This window comes from Panthera pardus, unplaced genomic scaffold (genome assembly GCF_024362965.1).
Source record: "Panthera pardus isolate Hobbes unplaced genomic scaffold, ASM2436296v1 HiC_scaffold_18, whole genome shotgun sequence".
Lineage (NCBI taxonomy): Eukaryota > Metazoa > Chordata > Mammalia > Carnivora > Felidae > Panthera > Panthera pardus.
In genome coordinates, this window is record NW_026526743.1 from 18649744 (window position 1) to 18670888 (window position 21145).

The 21145-nt window shown below is 45.7% G+C and overlaps 1 protein-coding gene across 4 annotated transcripts; it reads left to right on the forward strand.

The window, feature by feature from the left end:
• Positions 1–531: 531 nt before the first annotated feature.
• On the forward strand, positions 532–20686 carry ZNF792 (zinc finger protein 792). Of its 4 annotated transcripts, none has more exons than XR_002073519.2 (5): positions 533–923; positions 3845–3971; positions 4435–4557; positions 5440–8203; positions 20255–20686. XR_002073519.2 is itself a non-coding variant. In XM_019423049.2 (4 exons), the coding sequence occupies exons 1-4, from the start codon at positions 888–890 to the stop codon at positions 7059–7061; spliced, it is 1866 nt and encodes a 621-aa protein (XP_019278594.2). In that variant the 5' UTR covers positions 532–887; the 3' UTR covers positions 7062–9902. The 4 variants fall into 4 exon arrangements, 2 of the variants coding, with proteins under 2 accessions (XP_019278594.2, XP_019278593.2); XR_002073520.2 differs by having other exon boundaries at positions 20303–20686; XM_019423049.2 differs by lacking the exon at positions 20255–20686 and having other exon boundaries at positions 532–923; positions 3887–3971; positions 5440–9902.
• The last annotated feature ends 459 nt before the right edge of the window (positions 20687–21145 follow it).

The window sequence follows — 21145 nt, forward strand, 5'->3', positions numbered from 1 at the left end:
CGCAGAACCACCGCCCAGCACTCCCTCCTCGCTCCGCCTTCAACACCGCCCCCCTATCATCATCCACCCGCGCGCTCTCCCCAGTGCCACCACCTCTCATCGCCCCCAGCAACGCCCCAGCTCCACCTCCTCGCACCGCCCCCAGCACCGCCCCAGCACTGCCTCCTCGCACCGCCCCCAGCACCGCCCCGGATCCGCCTCCTCGCACAGCCCCCAGCACCACCCCAGCTCCACCTCCTCGCACCGCCCCCAGCACCGCCCCAGATCCGCCTCCTCGCACCGCCCCAGATCCGCCTCCTCGCTGAGCCCTCCAGCACCGCCCCAGATCCACCTCCTCGCACCGCCCCCAGCACCGCCCCAGCTCTGCCTCCTCGCACCGCCCCCAACACCGCACCAGCTCCGCCCCTTCGCACCGCCCCAGCTCCGCCCCTTCGCACCGCCCCAGCTCCACCTCCTCGCACCGCCCCCAGCACCGCCCCGGGGCCGCCCCCTCGCTCAGCCCTCCGGCGGGGCCGAGCGTGGGCGGAACGAGAAACGCAGGTCCTTGGAGGCTGAACCAGGAGTCCGCGCCTGGCGCCGGGCCAATGACAGCCCTTGAGCTCGGCGCCGCTTCGGGCCGGAACTTCCTGCGTTCCAGGCCAGCCAGTCCTAGCCCGGGCCGGGTGTGCGCGCCGGCGTCACTCGCGGCTTTTCCGGAGCCGGGGGCCGGGACCCTGCTCCGTGCCGCGCCCCAGAGACGCGGGTACGCCCGGTCCGGCTGTGCCCCGCGTCCCGCGCGCCTGCACTAGCCGGGAGCCCGAGGGCCCGCCGCACCTGGGGCCCGGCGAGGGAGGGGGGCACTGGGGGCCCACTCGTCTCTGGCGGCTGCTCTGCGAGACCGGGTCCCGATGGCGGCGGCTGCGGCGCTCAGGGACCCGGCGCAGGTGAGTGCCCAGGTGTATGCCGCGACCCCTACGTTCGCGTGCCCCGCACCTGGACCGCGGAGGTGGGCCTTGTCTGTCTTCTGTAGTCTCCCACCTCTCTCCGGGTTTTGAGTCTGGGAGCGCTGGAGGGGAGCCACGCCCGGTCCGGGGTGCTGAAGCCAGGCCGGCGATTATACAGAGCGCTTCCCATTTCCGAAATCTTAGGACGCGAGGAAGGGTTTTCTAGGCACGGGAATCGGCGTGCACAAATGCCTGGAGGTGAGATTGACCTGAGTGTTCGGAGAGCAGTTGGGAGACAGTGAGCCCCGGAATGGCGGGCTGAGGAGCTTGGTCTCTATTCTGACTGTGTTGGGAGCCATAGATGGGTTAGAGTAAAAGAGGAAACACCTGACTCGGGTCTTGACAGGCTCCCTGTGGATGCAGAGTGGAAAATTGACTTGGGGTAAGGGTGGAGGCAGGAAGACCAAGGAGTCCGCTATTGCAGTAGTTCGGATGAGTAGTGCAGGTGGCTGGAGGTAGAAATGATTGGGTTCTAGATCCGCCTTTTAAGTCAGGCTGAGCAGATTTTCTGATGTGGAAGGTGAGAAGGAAAAGGGGTGGTTTTTGGCTTCAGCAGCTGGAAGGATGGATTGCCATCAACGGAGATGGGGAGGTTGGGTGTAGAAGGAATATTCAATATAAAAGTAGAAGTGAGGCTTTGGCCCTTTTGAGCTCTGATGTTCTAGAGACGCCTGAATGGAGTTGAGTGGGCAGGTAGACACCAATTTTGGTGTTTTGGTGAGGTATAGTTAAGGTTATGAGAGACCGAATACACAAGAGGACAAAGGCTAGACCATACATAAAAATAGAATTCTGACCCACAACCTGCAGGGACCTACCCAGGAAACCAACCTCTTTATCTACAATAAACAACCCAGGAAGCAGCCTGCTTAAATTAGAGTTCAGGAAGCCAGATTGCTATCTCTAGTGACAATCCAGGAACAATAGCTTCTGTAACAACTGCCCCCAAATGACCAGGGCTTGATTAATAACTGACAGCTTCTGTAATTTTTGTCCCCGCTTCCACCTTGGGACCAAGGAGAGAAAGCCAAGTATGCACCCTTAACCCATCACATAGGACGCCCCATTTCTAGTTAGCCTGCCTACCGCTTCCCCGTGCCCACAGCCCCCAGTCAGGGCACATCTGAAGCCTTCCCGTTTCCTCTATAAAGCTTTCCCACGCCTCTGCCTGCCTTCGAGGTGGCCAAACATAAGTGATGGTAGCTTGTTATAGCAAGCTCAGTATAAATACCTTTGCTTTTCTTAGTTGGTTGCTCTTTGTTTATTTCCACAGTTAAAATATCTAAAATGTGGCATCTGGTATGTGGACGAGGGTGTGGCTGTGTGTCCAGTTCAGGAGGGTGAACTTTCAGGTCATGGTGGCAGTGACACTAGAGGGAAAGGGGAAGGTGGGGCCTGAGAACTGAGAACAGGGGACTATGATTGGCTTGTTTGGCATTATAAAGACAGACATGGGGGCACCTGGGTGGCTCAGTCAGTTGAGCATCCAACTTCAGCTCAGGTCATGATCCTGTGATTCGTGAGTTCAAGCCCCACAGGGGTTCGCTTCTGTCAGCCTGTCGGCACAAAGCCTGCTTGGGATCCTCTGTCCCCCTCTCTCTGCCCCTCCCCCACTTGCGCTCTCCCCAAAATAAATATTTTTTAAAAAAGACAAACGTGAAGAGTAGCGCTCGTGGTGGTGGGGGACAGCTGGTGGGCTGTGTAAGGAGGGAGGAGTCTGGCAGGTGGTGTGGATGTGGGTGGGATGGGGAGGCTCAGTAGTAATGGAGCTATTGTTACACTGAGCCCTGGGCTGTGCTTATTCACCCCTTTGCGTTCCCAGCAGGCCTTTGTAGTGACCCTTGATGGGGCCTCGAGGTTTTCAGTTGGGCTGGGGAATTAGCTCAGGGGCAAATGGGGTCAGCTGGGAGAGCCACTAGACCCTGAGTGGGTGAGAACCAGAGTCACAGAGTGTGACTGATGAAGGGACAGGATGTGCCACACCGAAGTGGAGGAGGCCCAAGGGTATCTGATGTCTGTGTGGTTCTGCATGGCTTCGATTGAAGCCAGAAAAGGGCCGGGCAGGGAGACCTTCAAATCAATGGTCTGTGTTGCCCTTGGCAGTGGGAGCCACCCAAGGGTCTGGGTTGTATTTGCTAAGAATTTCTGGATGCCATGTGCAGAGTGACATGTGAGGGTCCTTGGAGGTGGCTATGATGTGGGCTTGGATGGGGGAGGGTACAGTGACAATGGGGATACAAGGTGCAGTCCAGGACGTGTTATGTGTATAGGAGTGTGAGGGGCACCTGGGTGGCTCAAACGTCTGACTTCGGCTCAGGTCATGATCTCACAGTTTGTGGGTTCGAGCCCCACGTCGGGCTCTGTGCTGACAGCTCAGAGCCTGGAGCCTGCTTTGGATTCTGGATTCTGTGTCTCCCTCTCTCTCTGCCCCTTCCCTGCTCACACCGTCTCTCTTTCTCTCTCTCAAAAATAAATGGACATTAAAAAAAAATTAAAAAAATTAAAAAAAGGAGTGAGTGTGAGCCATCGGCCCCAGGGGCCTGGTACTGGGGATTAAGGGAGAAGACTGAGTCCATGTTTGTATGTGGAAAGCCTGAAGTTGGTGGCATGGGAGGGGGCCCACAGAAGAGGGTGGGGCCCTGCACTTCAGGCCCAGAGCTTAGCTGGTGTCTCGCTGCTCACCTGCCTGTGGGGGGATTGACACGGGTCAGGTGAGGCATGAGAAAAGAGCTGACATCCATGGAACCAGGGCCTGGGATCTCCTCTGAGTTGGGAAGCTGGGGAGGTGGGGGAGCAGGGGACAGACAGGGAGTCCTGAGGAGAGAAGCTGATCATGGAATGGACTGTCCCCATCATGGCAGGGCTGTGTGACCTTTGAGGACGTGACCATTTACTTCTCCCAGGAGGAGTGGGGGCTCCTTGATGAGGCTCAGAGACTCCTCTACTGCGACGTGATGCTGGAGAACTTTGCACTTATAGCCTCGTTGGGTAAGGCCTTCGCACCCACCCGGTGTCCCGGGCTCATTTCCACCTGTCCCCTTTTCCTTCCCGTGGCCAAACCATGGGCAATGCTTCCTTCCCCACTCTCCCGGCATACGTGCTGCAATTTTCAGGGCTAAGCTGTGTGCAGTGTCCCCCCACCCCCCACTCCCTGAGCAGCCCCAATACCTGCTGCCCCAAAACCTTGTGGGGAAGGGGCTGGAATGAGGAATCTTGTAGGCAGCCCAGTGGATCCCGTCCGTGTCCACCTGGGTGACCATTTCCTTCGGCTGATGTTTCCTAGGGCCCGACTGCTAGGAATTCAAGGCCCTGCTGTGACCACTGGGCTTTTCCAGCCATACCTCCCCAGTGTGTTCTTTTTTGTAATATTTCACTTTCTTTCCTGTGGTCTGTCAGCAGGTAGTTCACCTGGCCAAGTGCTGGCCACTCACCTGCCCCGTCTTTCCCGTAGGACTTACGTCTTTCAGGTCTCACATAGTTGCCCGGCTGGAGATGGGAGCAGAGCCGTGGGTGCCTGACAGAGTGGACATGACTTCCGCCATGGCAAGAGGGGCATACAGTGGGCCCGGCTCTGGTGAGTCGGGGATGGGAGAGCGTGTGACGACGTCAGTGCTGTCTGCAAATCATAACTGCAGTCTTTCTCGCGTTCGTCATTGTTTGGGTGCCAAAGCCAACGGGCACATCTCTCTTCGACCTTTCGTTTCCCATTCTTGACGCATCGCCCCCTTGTCATTTCTGCTGACTTGGGGCCCCTGGCTGGGCCCCACCTGTCCGGCCTTCCCATCTCACTCTTGCCACAGCTCCCTCTGTGACAGTCTCCCGCATGGACCTACACTCCTTATGTCATGATATGTGTATATTCCCTTCAGTAGTCCTTAAACACCAGCTACTTACTTGCAGTCAGATTTTCCTGGGCCTGGACACACCTTCTGCACAGGGCTCGTGTGTTACCAACAGCCAAGGCCCTGCCGAAAAGCCTTTATGGAGGAGTTGGAAGGGCGCCTGGGTGACTCAGTCGGTTGAGCATCCGACTTTGGCTCAGGCCACGATCTCCCAGTTTGTGAGTTCGAGCTCCACGTTGGGCTCCGTGCTGACAGCTCAGAGCCTGGAGCCTGCTTCGGAGTCTGTGTCTCCCTCTCTCTCTGCCCCTCCCCTGCTTGCACTCTCTCAAAAATAACTAAACATTAAAAAAAAATTTTAGAGGAGTTGGACACCCCACCTTTAGGCTCAATACGTGTGCCCCATCATTGTGTCCTTCGTCCTGGTAAGACCCCCCTGTTTTGTGACCTTGCCAGACACAGTACTGCCGAGCAGAACCTTCCTCACCCTGACCTCAGGTTTCTTATCTTGCCAGCAGTCCTGTGGACTCATTCCTGGGTCAGGCATGCGTTTGTCACGGGGCCGTTTCCTTCCAGCAGAGTTCTTGTTAACTTCACCAGCATTTCTCTGCTTTCAGATTTTTGCTCTGGAACAGAGGGTGAGCATAGTGCGTCTGTGGAAGGAGTGCCACGTGACCGGAATCTCAAGGCAGCTCCGTCTGGCCGGAAGGACTACTCCTGCGACATGTGTGGCCTACACTTGAAAGACATTTTGGCCCTGGCTGAACACCGGGCAGCACATCCCAGGCAGAAGCCCTACGTGTGCCAGGCATATGGGAGAGAGTTCAAGTCCAGTGCGTACCATAACCAGCATCAGATGCAGCAGGGTGTAGACAAGCCTATCAGAAGGGATGAGGACAGGGCCTCCTCCCTCATGAAGAGCTGCAGAGATGATGCATCAAAGAAACCTTTCACAGTCAGGGAGGGTGGGAAGGACTTTGCGGATGGGAAGGCCGGATCCGGCTTTCTGCCGCATCAGGTCCTTCACAGAGTGGAGGAGCCACCCCGGGACACTGGTGTCGGGGATCGTCACACCGTCCAAAGCCATAACAAGTCCAGCGAGTCTGGGAACGCCTTCAGTGACAAACGCGCACTCGTTCAGCACCAGAGAACCCCCGCTGGAGAAAGGCCTTATGAGTGCAACAAATGTGGGATATTCTTTAGCCATGCCTCCGGCCTCCTTCAACACCAGAGAGACCACAACAGAGGAAAGCCTTATGAGTGCCGGGAATGTGGGAAGTTCTTCAGCCAGCACTCCAGTCTCGTTAAGCATCAGAGAGTTCACACCGGGGAAAGCCCCCACGTGTGCAGCGAATGTGGGAAGTTCTTCAGCCGGAACTCCAACCTCATTCAACATAAGAGAGTTCACACTGGAGAGAAGCCTTATGAGTGCAGCGAATGCGGGAAATTCTTCAGCCAGCGCTCCAACCTCATTCATCATAAGAGGGTTCATACCGGCAGAAGCGCTCACGAGTGCAGCGAGTGTGGGAAATCTTTCAACTGCAACTCCAGTCTCATCAAACATTGGAGGGTTCACACTGGAGAAAGACCTTACAAGTGCAACGAGTGTGGGAAATTCTTCAGCCACATCGCCAGTCTTATCCAACATCAGATAGTCCACACTGGCGAACGGCCTTACGGGTGCAGCGAATGTGGGAAAGCCTTCAGCCGGAGCTCTGACCTCATGAAGCATCAGAGAGTCCACACTGGGGAACGGCCTTATGAGTGCATCGAATGTGGGAAATTGTTTAGCCAGAGCTCCAGCCTCAATAGCCATCGGAGACTTCACACTGGTGAACGGCCTTATCAGTGCCCCGAATGTGGGAAATTCTTTAACCAGAGCTCCAGCCTCAATAACCATCGGAGGCTTCACACCGGGGAGCGGCCTTATGAGTGCCTCGAATGTGGGAAAACCTTCAGGCAAAGGTCTAATCTGAGGCAGCACCAGAAGGTTCACAAACCAGACAGGCCGTATAAGTGCAGTGAATGTGGAAAAGCCTTCAGCCAGAGGCCTACCCTTGTCCGGCATCAGAAAATTCACATCAGAGAAAGGAGTGCAGAGAATGTGCTTCCTCCTCCAGCACAACCGTGTGCAGTGGAGATAAGCTCTGAGGGCAGACTTTATGAGGGGGCCATCAGCCAGAGGTTGAACCTTGTTCATCCCAATGTCCACACTGGGAAGATTCCCTATGAATGCTAGTTATGTTGAAAGCTTTCTGGAACAAAGTTGCATTTTTCTCACCACGGACTTTACCAGACCTTTGTCACTGCGAGTGTTTGTGGTAGGAGCCCTTTCAGCATTCCCAAGGACAGCGGGTCTCCAAGAGTGTGTCTCAGCCAGTCCCTGTGTTCAGACCTCTTCTTGTTTCAAGAGGGAATCCTGTGGAGCCTGAGGCCAAAGGAAGATGTCATTCCCTCCCTCTGTGACCAGTGTAGCTGTGGACATGACCCATCTTTGACCATGAAGACCTGAGCTGGATTCTGCTGGCAGCCTGCAGAAAAGGTTTCCCTTTTGTCAGGGATGGTGGATCTCCTGTGATGCTCGTGATGGATTTATCCAGACTCCACATTACCTATCCCAGCAACTACCTAGTTCACATTGCCTTATTGTAAAGCCACCTTTAGTATGTTTTGATCATTGTGAAGTGGGTTGAGGACACGGTTAAGGTCTACCAAACTAAAAGGGTCTCCAAACATTGCCTCAGAGGGGACGTTGCCACACGATGGTGGAGAACCCCTCTCGGTCCAGATTTGGCCTCCTTTGTAAGTTGCTATACAAGGCCTCCTGGGGAAGATTGTAGGACTCTGTGGGACTAATGTGATCCGAACAGCATGAATTTTTGTGACCCAGAGATTACCCTGAGGACGGGGCAGTTGTGACAACCTCCACTGCATCTGGGAGCTGCATGAATAGGGCCCCATGTTTCCAGGGGATGCCTCACTTTCCCTAGCACTGTTAAGCAGGCACCATTTACCTGGCACCTGTCAAGGAGCCATACACCTTGAAGTCTAGCATCTGGTATACTGGTGTCCTAACTAAGCCTTACTGGGCCCAGTTGAGAGCATAATTTGTATGGAAGCACTTGGGGTGACAACGGAGTAGGTGAGGCTGCAGCAAACTAGAGGGAATGTACCTATTCTAAAAGTGCATCCACAGTTGTCTCCTTGAATGTGACTGCAGGATTCAGGCTTTGCAGAAATTCTCAGGACCTCCAGACCTCTGTCCTATGACTTAGGCCACTGGCAGAGCAAAGGCAGTGGCCTTTGTGGCCACTAAGGCTCTCTGCACCATTCATGCCACAGCCATTGCTGCCTTGGCAGGAAAATGGAGGCTGAGCGAAGGTAGGTCTTGTATTCCAGGGATGTAGCATTTGTGACATAGCCAGCCATTTTTGCTGCCAAGGCATGAGAGTGAGAATAGAGTCAACATAGGGTTACCAAATCTAATTTTCTAAAATGAATGTGCAACAATTTCTTTAAATGCTCTGATGAGATAGGATTGTCATGCAACAGTTGTACATATTTGATGTGCACAATTTCATAAGTTTTTCAGTACGTGTACACTCAGGGAACCAACACCATCATGATAACGAACGTACCCGTCACCCGCAAAGCTACCTCGTGCCTTTTACCGGCCCTCCTTGCCTTCCCAGAAAACCATAAATTTACCTTTTCTTTTTTCACCATGGATTTGTTGGCCTTCTTAGAATTTTGTACAACTGGAGTTATTAAGTACTTATACCCTATATTTGGTCTGTTTTCCTTCACAGCGTAATTTTCTTGAGAATTATCCATGCTGTGTGTAGGAATAGTTCATTCCTTTTGCCACTGAGTAGTGTTCTATTGAGTGAATCCATCATAATTTTTCATGCCTTATTTTTTTAATCAAAAAATACCTGGTAAAATACACTTAACAAAATTTGCCATGGTAACTATCTCTAAGTGCACAGTTCAGGGGTATTAAGAACATTCATATTGTGCAGCCATCACCACCATTCACATCCCGAGCCCTTTTCGTCTTGTAAAACAAAGTCTGTACCCATTAAACAATAACTCCAATGTCCCCCCTCTGCTGAGCCCCTGGAAACTTCCATTCTACTTTCTGTCTCTGTGAATTTGACTACTCCAGATACCTCATATGAGTGAAGTCGTACAGTATTTGTCTATTTGTGACTGGTTTATTTCACTTAGCATAATGTCCTCAAGGTTCATCCATGTTTTATAGCATGTGTCAGAATTTCCTTTTTTTTTTTTTAAGGCTGAATAATATGCCGTTGAATTTCTATGTCCTATTTTGCTTATTCATTAATCTTTCAATGGATATTTGGTTTACTTCCACCTTTTGGCTATTGTGAATCATGCAGCTATGAATAGGTGTACAAATATCTCTTTGAGACCTTTCTTTCTGTTCTTTTGGATATATACCTGTTAGTTGAATTACTGGATCATATGGTAATTATATGTTTAATTTTTTGAAGAGCCTGCATACTGTTTTGCACAGTTGCTCTATCATTTTACATTCCTACGAACCGTATACATGGGTTCTAATTTTTCTACATCCTCACCAACACCTGTTTTTTCTGAAAAAAACATTTTTAAATTTTTGAGTAGCATCTATCCTGATAGATATGAAGTGGTTTCGTGTTTTTATCGTGAAAGGGTGTTGGATTTTGTCAAGTTCTTTTTTGTATCAATTGAGAGGGTCATATGTTCTTTGTTCCGTTAATGTGGTGCATTACACTGATTGATTTTCATATGTCAAACTATCCTTGCATTCCAGGAATAAACCCCACTCCCACATGATGTATAATCCTTTCAGTATGCTGCTAAACTCTGTTTGCTAGTATTTTGTTAAAGATATTTACATCAGTGTTCATAAGGGATACTGGTCTGTACATTTCTTATAGTATCATTTTCTGGCTTTGGCATCAGGACAACTAAGTTAGGAATTGTTCTCTCCAAGTTTTTGAAATTTTCTTAACAAAGATCACTGCTGCTTCTTTAATGTGCAAAATTCACCAATAAAGTCATTGGGTCCAGAGGTTTGTTTGTTGTGGGGAGGTTTTAGTTGTGTATACATTATACTCACTACTTACACGTTTATTGAGATATTCTCTTCATGATTCAGTCTCAATAGGTTTTGTGTTTTTAGGGAGTAGTCTATTTCATCTCAGTTCCATTTTTGTGTGTGTGCACGCTTGTTCTTGGTACTCTTGTAATCCTTTTTATTTCTGTAGAATTGGTAGTAATGTCCCCGCTTTTATTTCTGATTTTAGTAATTTGAGTCATCTCTCTTTTTTAGTCACTCTAACTAAAGGTTTGTCAATTTTGTTAATCTTTTTAAAGAACCTTCTTCTGGTTTTGTTGAATTTTCCCTATTGTATTTCTATTCTCTTTAATCTCTAACCCTTATTATTTCTTTCTTTTGTCTAGCTCTTGGTTTAGTTTGTTCTTTTTCAAGTTCTTTAAATTGTAAAGTTGTTGATTTGAGATCTTTCTTTTTTAATGTAAGCTTCCTCCTTCATACTGCTTTTGCTGCCTTTCCTGAATTTTGGTATGTTGTGTTTTTGTTTTCTTTCATCTCCAAGTATTTTCTAATATTCCTTGTGATTTCTCCTTTGTTCCATTGATTAAATATGGGTTAATTTCCACAAATTTGTGAATTGTCTAGTTTGCCTTTTATCGATTTCTAACTTCGTCCTATTGAGTTTGGACAAAATACTTTGCATAATATCTACCTTTTAAAATCTATTAAGCCTTAATTTGTGGCCTAACATGGTCTATCATAGAAATATCCCATGTGCACTTGAGAACAGTGTGTTCTCTATTGTTGTTGGTTAGAATATTATGTAAATTTCCATTAGTCTGATTGGCTTATGTGTTGTTCAAGACCTTGATTTCCTTATTGACTATTTGTTTATTATTGAGAATGGTCTCCAACTATTGTAAAACTGTCCATTTCTTCCTATCAATTTTTGCTTTTTATGTTTTCTTGGTCTGTTACTAGTTTCATAAATGTCTATAATTGTATATGCCTTCTTACTGGACATTTTATTACAATATAAAAATGTCCAAATTTGTCTCGTAACTTTTTAAAATTTAAAGTCTATTTTGTCTGATATTAATATAGCCACCCTTACTGTAATTGCTTATTATTTATATGGAATATGTTTTTCCATCCTTTCACTTTCAACCTACTTTTGTCTTTGGCTATAAAGTTAGTCTCTGTGTGGGGCGCCTGGGTGGGTGGCTCAGTCGGTTGAGCGTCCGACTTCGGCTCAGGTCATGATCTCACAGCTCGTGAGTTCGAGCCCCGCGTCAGGCTCTGTGCTGACAGCTCGGAGCCTGGAGCCTGCTTCCAATTCTGTGTCTCCCCCTCCCTCTGCCCCTAACGCACTCACTTTCTGTCTCTGTCTCTCTGAAAAGTAAATAAACATTAAAAATTAAAAAAAAAAAAAAGTCTCTGTGGACAACATATGGTTGGATCTTTTTTTATTATTATTATTTTTTAATGTTTACTTTTGAGAGAGAGAGAGTGGGGAGGGGCAGAGAGAGAGGGGGACAGAGGATCTGAAGTGGGCTCTGTACTGACAGCAGAGGGCCTGGTGTGGGGCTTGAACTCACAAACTGTGAGATCACGACCTGAGCTGAAGCCTGACACTTAACTGACTGCCTGAGTCACCCGGGTACCCCTAGTTGGGTCATTTTTAAACATCCATTCTGTCAGTTTCTGTATTTTGATTGGAGAGTTTAATCCACTTACATTTAAAGTAATTACTGATAAGGAAGGACTTCTGTCATTTTGCTATTTGTTTTCTATATGGCTTTTGGGTCCCCATTTCCTATAGTACTGTCTTCTTTTGTTTTTGATTGTTTTAATGTAAAATGTTTTAACGCCCTTCTCATTTCCTTTTGTGTGTATTCTATAGCTATTTTCTTTGTGGGGACCGTGGAGATTATGTTGAACATCCTCAAACTATAACACTCTAGTTTGAATTTATATCAGCCTAATTTCCATACCGTACAAAAACCCTGCTCCTATGCAGTTCCACCTCCAACCCTTTCAGTTATTGATGTCACAGAATTACATCTTTATCCATTTTAGGTCCAAAATATATGCTAATAATTGTTTTTTAAAAATGCATTATCTTTTTAAATCATGTGGAAATTAACGAAGTTATAGACCAAAGTTACAATAATGGTGGTTTTAAAAATTGCACTTGTATTTACCTTTACAGGTGATCTGTATTCCTTCACACGGCTTAGAGTTAGTCTAATGTCCTTTGACTTCGAATGGAAGGACTCCCTTTAGCACTTCTTGCTAGGCAGGTCTAGTGATTGTAAACTTCCTCGGATTTCGTTTATCTGAGAATTAATTTCCCCCTAACTTTTGAAAGACAATTTTGTCAGATACATGATTCTCGGTTACCATTTTTCTTTGCTTTCAGCACTTTGAACATACCAGCCCACTGTTTTCTGGCTTCTAAGGAATTTTTTTTTTAAGTTTGTATTTATTGTGTGAGAGAGAGAGAGCTAGTGGGGGAGGGGCAGAGAGAGAGGGAGAGAGAGAGTCCCAAGCAGGCTCTGCACGGACAATGCAAGCCCGATGGATGCAGGCTTGAACTCACAACCCTGGGATCATGACCGGAGTCAAAACCAAGAGTCAGACACTTAACCAACTGAGCCATCCAGGCGACCCTCTGGCTTCTAAAGGATCTGATGAAGAATGTGTGGACAATCTTACTGAGGATCCCTTGTGTTGACAGGTCACCTCCCTTGTTCCTGTCAAATTTCTCTGTCTTTTGACAGATTGTAGTTTGTCTTGATTTCGGTCTCTTTGAATTCATCGTTTTGGAGTTCATTGAGCTTCTTGGGTGCTTATATTTATGTATTTCATCAATCCGGGGGAGTTTTCAGCCGTTAAATCTTCAAGTTCTCTCTCCTTTGTCTCATGTCCTGGGACTCCGACAAAGTGTGTGTTGTTCCTCTTGAAGGTGTTCCCGAGGTGCCTTATATTCTGCTTACTTTTCTTCACTCCTTTCTCTTTTGATTTTCCTGTCCTGAAGTTCACTGATTCTTCCATGTTCTCAAATCTGCTTTTGAATCCCTCTAGCGAATTTTTCATTTCAGTTGTGGTAATTTTAGCACTAGAATCTCGTTTTGATTCCTTTTTATGTTTTCTATGTCTTGTGTGATATTTCCATTTTTGTTCATACAGCATTTCCTTGCCTTTCTCCATGTCTTCCTTTAGTTATCTGATCATCTATAAGATAGGGTTTTTTTCTTTTTTTTTCAATATATGAAATTTATTGTCAAATTGGTTTCCATACAACACCCAGTGCTCATCCCAAAAGATGCCCTCTTCAATGCCCATCACCTACCCTTCCCTCCCTCCCACCCCCCATCACCCCTCAGTTTGTTCTCAGTTTTTAAGAGTCTCTTGTGCTTTGGCTCTCTCCCACTCTAACCCCTTTTTTTTCCCTTCCCCTCCCCCATGGGTTTCTGTTAAGTTTCTCAGGATCCACATAAGAGTGAAAACATATGGTATCTGTCTTCCTCTGTATGGCTTGTTTCACTTAGCATCACACTCTCCAGTTCCATCCACGTTGCTACAAAGAGCCATATGTCATTCTTTCTCATTGCCACATAGTACTCCATTGTGTATATAAACCACAATTTCTTTATCCATTCATCAGTTGATGGACCTTTAGGCTCTTTCCATAATTTGGCTATTGTTGAGAGTGCTGCTATAAACATTGGGGTACATGTGCCCCTATGCACTCCTGTATCTCTTGGGTCAATTCCTAGCAGTGCTATTGCTGGGTCATAAGGTAGGTCTATTTTTAATTTTTTGAGGAACCTCCACACTGTTTTCCAGAGTAGCTGCACCAGTTTGCATTTCCACCAACAGGGCAAGAGGGTTCCCGTTTCTCCACATCCTCTCCAGCATCTATAGTCTCCTGATTTGTTCATTTTGGCCATTCTGACTGGCATGAGGTGATACCTGAGTGTGGTTTTGATTTGTATTTCCCTGATGAGGAGCAACATTGAGCATCTTTTCATGTGCCTGTTGGCCATCCGGATGTCTTCTTTAGAGAAGTGTCTATTTATGTTTTCTGTCCATTTCTTCACTGGATTATTTGTTTTTCGGGTGTGGAGTTTGGTGAGCTCTTTATAGATTTTGGATACTAGCCCTTTGTCCGATATGTCATTTGCAAATATCTTTTCCCATTTCGTGGGTTGCCTTTTAGTTTTGTTGATTGTTTCCTTTGCTGTGCAGAAGCTTTTTGTCTTCATGAGGTCCCAATAGTTCATTTTTGCTTTTAATTCCCTTGCCTTTGGGGATGTGTCAAGTAAGAAATTGCTGCGGCTGAGGTCAGAGAGGTCTTTTCCTGTTTTCTCCTCTAGGGTTTTGATGGTTTCCTGTCTCACATTCAGGTCCTTTATCCATTTTGAGTTTATTTTTGTGAATGGTGTGAGAAAGTGGTCTAGCTTCAACCTTCTGCATGTTGCTGTCCAGTTCTCCCAGCACCATTTGTTAAAGAGACTGTCTTTTTTCCATTGGATGTTCTTTCCTGCTTTGTCAAAGATTAGTTGGCCATACTTTTGTGGGTCTAGTCCTGGGGTTTCTATTCTATTCCATTGGTCTATGTGTCTGTTTTTGTGCCAACACCATGCTGTCTTGATGATTACAGCTTTGTAGTAGAGGCTAAAGTCTGGGATTGTGATGCCTCCTGCTTTGGTCTTCTTCAAAATTACTTTGGCTATTCAGGGCCTTTTGTGGTTCCATATGAATTTTAGGATTGCTTGTTCTAGCTTTGAGAAGAATGCTGGTGCAATTTTGATTGGGATTGCATTGAATGTGTAGATAGCTTTGGGTAGTATTGACATTTTGACAATATTTATTTTTCCAACCCATGAGCACGGAATGTTTTTCCATTTCTTTATCTCTTCTTCAATTTCCTTCATAAGCTTTCTATAGTTTTCAGCATACAGATCTTTTACATCTTTGGTTAGATTTATCCCTAGGTATTTTATGCTTCTTGGTGCAATTGTGAATGGGATCCGTTTCTTTATTTGTCTTTCTGTTGCTTCATTATTAGTGCATAAGAATGCAACTGATTTCTGTACATTGATTTTGTATCCTACAACTTTGCTGGATTCATGTATCAGTTCGAGCAGACTTTTGGTGGATCTATCGGATTTTCCATGTATAATATCATGTCATCTGCAAAAAGTGAAAGCTTAACTTCATCTTTGCCAATTTTTATGCTTTTGATTTCTTTCTGTTGTCTGATTGATGATGCTAGAACTTCCAACACTATGTTAAACAACAGTGGTGAGAGTGGACATCCCTGTCGTGTTCCTGATCTCAGGGAAAAAGCTCTCAGTTTTTCCCCATTGAGGATGATGTTAGCTGTGGGCTTTTCATAAATGGCTTTTATGATGTTTAAGTATGTTCCTTCTATCCCGACTTCCTGGAGGGTTTTTGTTAAGAAACGTTGCTGAATTTTGTCAAATGCTTTTTCTGCATCGATTGACGGGATCATACGGTTTTTATCTTTTCTTTTATTAATGTGATGTATCACATCGATTGATTTGCGAATGTTGAACCAGCCCTGCATCCCAGGAATGAATCCCACTTGATCATGGTGAATAATTCTTTTCATATGCTGTTGAATTTGATTTGCTAGTATCTTATTGAGAATTTTTGCATCCATATTCATCAGGGATATTGGCCTGTAGTCCTCTTTTTTTTTTTTTTTTTTTTACTGGGTCTCTATCTGGTTTAGGAATCAAAGTAATACTGGCTTCATAGAATGAGTCTGGAAGTTTTCCTTCCCTTTCTATTTTTTGAAATAGCTTGAGAAGGATAGGTATTATCTCTGCTTTAAATGTCTGGTAGAACTCACCTGGGAAGCCATCTGGTCCTGGACTCTTATTTGTTGGGAGATTTTTGATAACTGATTCAATTTCTTCGCTGGTTATGGGTCTGTTCAAGCTTTCTATTTCCTCCTGATTGAGTATTGGAAGCGTGTGGGTGTTTAGGAATTTGTCCATTTCTTCCAGGTTGTCCAGTTTGTTGGCATATAATTTTTCATAGTATTCCCTGATAACTGCTTGTATTTCTGAGGGATTGGTTGTAATAATTCCATTTTCATTCATGATTTTATCTATTTGGATCATCTCCCTTTTCTTTTTGAGAAGCCTGGTTAGAGGTTTATCAATTTTGTTTATTTTTTCAAAAAACCAACTCTTGGTTTCATTGATTTGCTCTACCGTTTTTTTAGATTCTGTATTGTTTATTTCTGCTCTGATCTTTATTATTTCTCTTCTTCTGCTGGATTTAGGCTGTCTTTGCTGTTCTGCTTCTATTTCCTTTAGGTGTGCTGTTAGATTTTGTATTTGGGATTTTTCTTGTTTCTTGAGATAGGTCTGGATTGAGATGTATTTTCCTCTCAGGACTGCCTTTGCTGCATCCCAGAGCGTTTGGATTGTTGTATTTTCATTTTTGTTTGTTTCCATATATTTTTAAATTTCTTCTCTAATTGCCTGGTTGACCCATTCATTCTTTAGTAGGGTGTTCTTTAACCTCCATGCTTTTGGAGGTTTTCCAGACTTTTTCCTGTGGTTGATTTCAAGCTTCGTAGCATTGTGGTCTGAAAGTATGCATGGTATGATCTCAATTCTTGTAAACTTACGAAGGGCTGTTTTGTGACCCAGCATGTGATCTATCTTGGAGAATGTTCCATGTGCACTCGAGAAGAAAGTATGTTCTGTTGCTTTGGGATGCAGAGTTCTAAATATATCTGTCAAGTCCATCTGATCCAATGTATCATTCAGGGCCCTTGTTTCTTTATTGACCGTGTGTCTAGATGATCTATCCATTTCTGTAAGTGGAGTGTTAAGGTCCCCTGCAATTACCACATTCTTATCAATAAGGTTGCTTACGTTTGTGAGTAATTGTTTCATATATTTGGGGGCTTCCGTATTCGGTGCATAGACATTTATAATTGTTAGCTCTTCCTGATGGATAGACCCTGTAATTATTATATAATGCCCTTCATCTCTTGTTACAACCTTTAATTTAAAGTCTAGTTTGTCTGATATAAGTATGGCTACTCCAGCTTTCTTTTGACTTCCAAGTATGATAAATAGTTCTCCATCCCCTCACTTTCAATCTGAAGGTGTCCTGAGGTCTAAAATGAGTCTCTTGTAGACAGCAAACAGATGGGTCTTGTTTTTTTATCCATTCTGATACCCTATGTCTTTTGGTTGGCGCATTTAGCCCATTTACGTTCAGTGTTATTATAGAAAGATATGGGTTTAGAGTCATTGTGATGTCTGTAGGTTTCATGCTTGTGCAGAAGGTCGATTCAAGTTATGTGTGAAGGGAGTTCTCTGTGCCTCTTTGATTTCAATGCCTTTTTCCTTCCCCAGATCAGGGAAGTTCTCAGCTATTATTTCCTCAAGTACACCTTCAGCACCTTTCCCTCTCTCTTCCTCCTCTGGGATACCAATTATGCGTAGATTATTTCTCTTTAGTGCATCACTTAGTTCTCTAATTTTCCCCTCATACTCCTGGATTTTTTTTTATCTCTCTTTTTCTCAGCTTCCTCTTTTTCCATAATTTTATTTTCTAGTTCACCTATTCTCTCCTCTGCCTCTTCAATCCCAGCCGTGGTTGTTTCCATTTTATTTTGTAGCTCGTTTATAGCATTTTTTTAGCTCCTCCTGACTGTTCCTTAGTCCCTTGATCTCTGTAGCAAGAGATTCTCTGCTGTCCTCTATACTGTTTTCAAGCCCAGCGATTAATTTTATGACTATTATTCTAAATTCACTTTCTGTTATAGTGCTTAAATCATTTTTGATCAGTTCGTTAGCTGTCGCTATTTCCTGGAGATTCTTTTGAGGGGAATTCTTCCGTTTGGTCATTTTGGATAGTCCCTGGAGTGGTGGGGACCTGCAGGACACTTCCCCTGTGCTGTGGTGTATAACTGGAGTTGGTGGGCGGGGCCGCAGTCCGACCTGATGTCTGCCCCCAGCCCACCGCTGGGGCCACAGTCAGACTGGAGTGTGCCTTCTCTTCCCCTCTCCTAGGAGCGGGACTCACTGTGGGGTGGCGTGGCCCATCTGGGCTGCTTGCACACTGCCAGGCTTGTGCTGGGGATCTGGCGTATTAGCCGGGGTGGATCAGCAAGGTGCACGGGGGCGGGAGGGGCAGGCTCAGCTCGCTTTTCCTTCAGAGATCTGCTTCGGGAGGGGCCCTGCGGCACCGGGAGGGAGTCAGACCCACCTCCGGAGGGATGGATCTCCAGAAGCACAGCGTTGGGTGTTTGCGAGGTGCAAGCAAGTTCCCTGACGGGAACTGGTTCCCTTTGGGATTTTGGCTGGGGGATGGGCGAGGGAGATGGCGCTGGCGAGCGCCTTTGTTCCCCGCCAAGCTGAGCTCTGTCATCTGGGGCTCAACAACTCTCCCTCCCGTTGTCCTCCAGCCCTCCCGCTCTCCGAGCAGAGCTGTTAGCTTATAACCTTCCAGATGTTAAGTCCTGCTTGCTGTCCGAACACACCCTGTCCGCCCCTCCGCTTTTGCCAGCCAGACCCGGGGGCTCTGCTTGGCCGGCGGGCCGCCCCTCCGCCCTGGCTCCCTCCCGCCAGTCCGTGTAGTGCGCACCTACTCTCTGCCCTTCCTACCCTCTTCCGTGGGCCTCTCGTCTACGCTTGGCTCCGGAGACTCCGTTCTGCTAGTCTTCTGGCAGTTTTCTGGGTTATTTAGGCAGGTGTGGGTGGAATATAAGTAATCAGCAGGACGCGGTGAGCCCAACGTCCTCCTACGCCGCCATCTCCCTCAGGATCCTAAGATAGTTGTTTTAAAGTCTTTGTCTAATGGGAGCTGACATCAGGGTTTTTTTTACAAGACAGTTTCTGGTGATGTTTTCCCCCTTTGAACGGGCCATGCTTTCCTGTTTTTTTTGTTTGCCTTGTGATTTTTGTTGTTGTTGAGCACCGGACACTTAAATTTAATTATGTGTTAACTCTGGAAACAGATTCTTCATCTTTTCCCAGCGTTTGCCATTTTTATTTAGAAATGTTTTTAACCGTCCTAGGCCGTCTCTGCCAGGGATCAGCCTGAAGTGTATCTCCGGTCTCTTCTGAGCCTGTTAACTTGACTTCTAAAATTCTCCTGTGTATGTGATTGCTTTGGAATGTCTTAATCCTAAGTATTTGACTCCCAAAAGGAGAAAAAGAAAAATGAAGGGGAAGAAATGTGCTGGCACCTAAAATCTCCTGGGAGTCACCTCAGCCAGAGGGGTAGTGGCTTGTAACAATTGGACAAGAGTTGCACAAATGGCCGCCCACTTCTGTGTTTTCACCTCTGTGGTCAGATTAGAGCACAGATCCTCAATATTTGGAGAGTGGGGTCCTACCCAGTCTCCCCAAAAGTGCATGCAAGCCGCTCCAGGGACACACAAAGAGCTGCCTGCCACAGGGCAAGGCGATAAGGGATAGGTAGCTGCTACAGTGCTGAGGACATACATTGAGCAAAATTAACTGCAATTTACTGCTTAAGGCTTCCTCCGTAAGTTGTAGGCCTTTGAATAGACCCCAGAGTTCCAAAATAGTTACAATGGACATATTCCGCCAATACAACTGTTGTGTAGATAGGGAGATGACTTTCTAGTGCTTCCTATTCTACCATTTTACCAGAAAACTTACTCAAATGCACTATAATTTTTTAAGCTTTTTGTATCTTAAATAACATGAGTTTTTGGCTATTACAAACTAAGGTATGGGCATGAATGTACAGGTATTCACATGGGCCTGTGCCTTCATTTCCCTTGTGATAATATCTAAGAGTACAATGTCTTTGTCAAGGGCAGGTGAATGTTAAAAATTTTTGGAAACCGACAAATTGTTTTCTAAAGTACTTATACCATGTTACTTTCCCCCCAAAGTGAATGAGTTCCAGTTCTTCCATATAGTAGCCAAGAATTGATACGATCAGTGTTTCTAATGTTTGCCATTTAAATAGGCCTGTAGTAGTAGAATCTCGCTGTGGTTTTGCCTGGCATTTCTCTAATGACTCATGACCTTGAGCATTTGTAAAATGTTATTTCCTACCCAAGTGTCTTTGGTAAAATGCCCATTCGTATCTTTTGCCTATTGTTAAAATGTTGGTTGAAGAATACAATGAAACAGCAAAGAAATTTGTTGGAATTTCAGTCATTTATCAATGATGTTGGTAACTTATTTACGTAATGGGGTAATAGATTTTGAATACTGAAAACGTCCTCAAAATTTTGCGCTGTTCCCAGTGGGAAACTATAGACACCATATACTTTTAAGTTGAATTTGAATTAACATAGTGTCTACTTTCTTGCGTCTTCACAGCTAATGAAAAAGTAAGTCAAGCTCCGAGTTCTAGTATTTACTTTGCAGCCATTTTCAAGCTACGTGCGGTCTCTGAATGTGAAGTTGGCAAATATGTGCAGTAGGACAACATTGTATCCTTTGTCCAGCATAGAGACGCAACAGATGTAAGTAACTTTATGCAAAGATTTCTAATTCAAAATTTAATTATAGATATAGGGCTACATAGGTTATCTATTTTTTTTATCTGTTTTTGTAAACTTTAGTCATTTGTGTCTTTAAAGGAATTTGTTAATTTCATTTAAATTGTTTATTGGTAGAAATAGGTTCATGATTTTCCCTTTTTCCCCTCTCAGTATTTGTGTAATTGTGGTGATGTCTCCTTTCTCTTTCCTGATATTGGTAATTTGTGTATTTCCTTTCATAACTTGATAAATCTTGCATAGAGGCTTATCTATTTTATTATTCTTAAGGCTTTTGGTTTTACTCTTTTATTTTGAGAAAGACAGAGTGAGTGAGTGGGGGAGGGGCAGAGCGCGGGAGACAGGATCCAAAGTGGGCTTTGTGCTGACAGTAGAGAGCCGGATACAGGGCTTGAACTCACAAACCATGAAATCGTGACCTGAGCTGAAGTCAGACACTTAACCGACTGAGCCACCCAGGTGCCCCTTACTGATTTTCTCTATAGTCTGTTTACTTCATTGATTTCCATTTAGATCTTTATTATTCTGGGTTTTTTTAAATTTTTATTTTAAGATTTCAAGTAAACTCTACACCCAACCTGGGGCTCAAACTCATAACCCCGAGATCAAGAGTTGCATGCTTCACCAACTGAGCCAGCCAGCACCCCCCCTTTTTTTTCCTAGTTTTAAAATGTGGAAACAGATCCTTGATCCTTTTGTTGTTGTTGCT

Bases quoted from the DNA above. Each gene is read 5' to 3' on its own strand.
- ZNF792 (XM_019423048.2), top strand. From the start codon at position 888: ATGGCGGCGGCTGCGGCGCTCAGGGACCCGGCGCAG. The intron at 924-3,844 runs GTGAGTGCCCAG...CCATCATGGCAG, and splicing joins CGCTCAGGGACCCGGCGCAG to GGCTGTGTGACCTTTGAGGA. The intron at 3,972-4,434 runs GTAAGGCCTTCG...TCTTTCCCGTAG, and splicing joins TGCACTTATAGCCTCGTTGG to GACTTACGTCTTTCAGGTCT.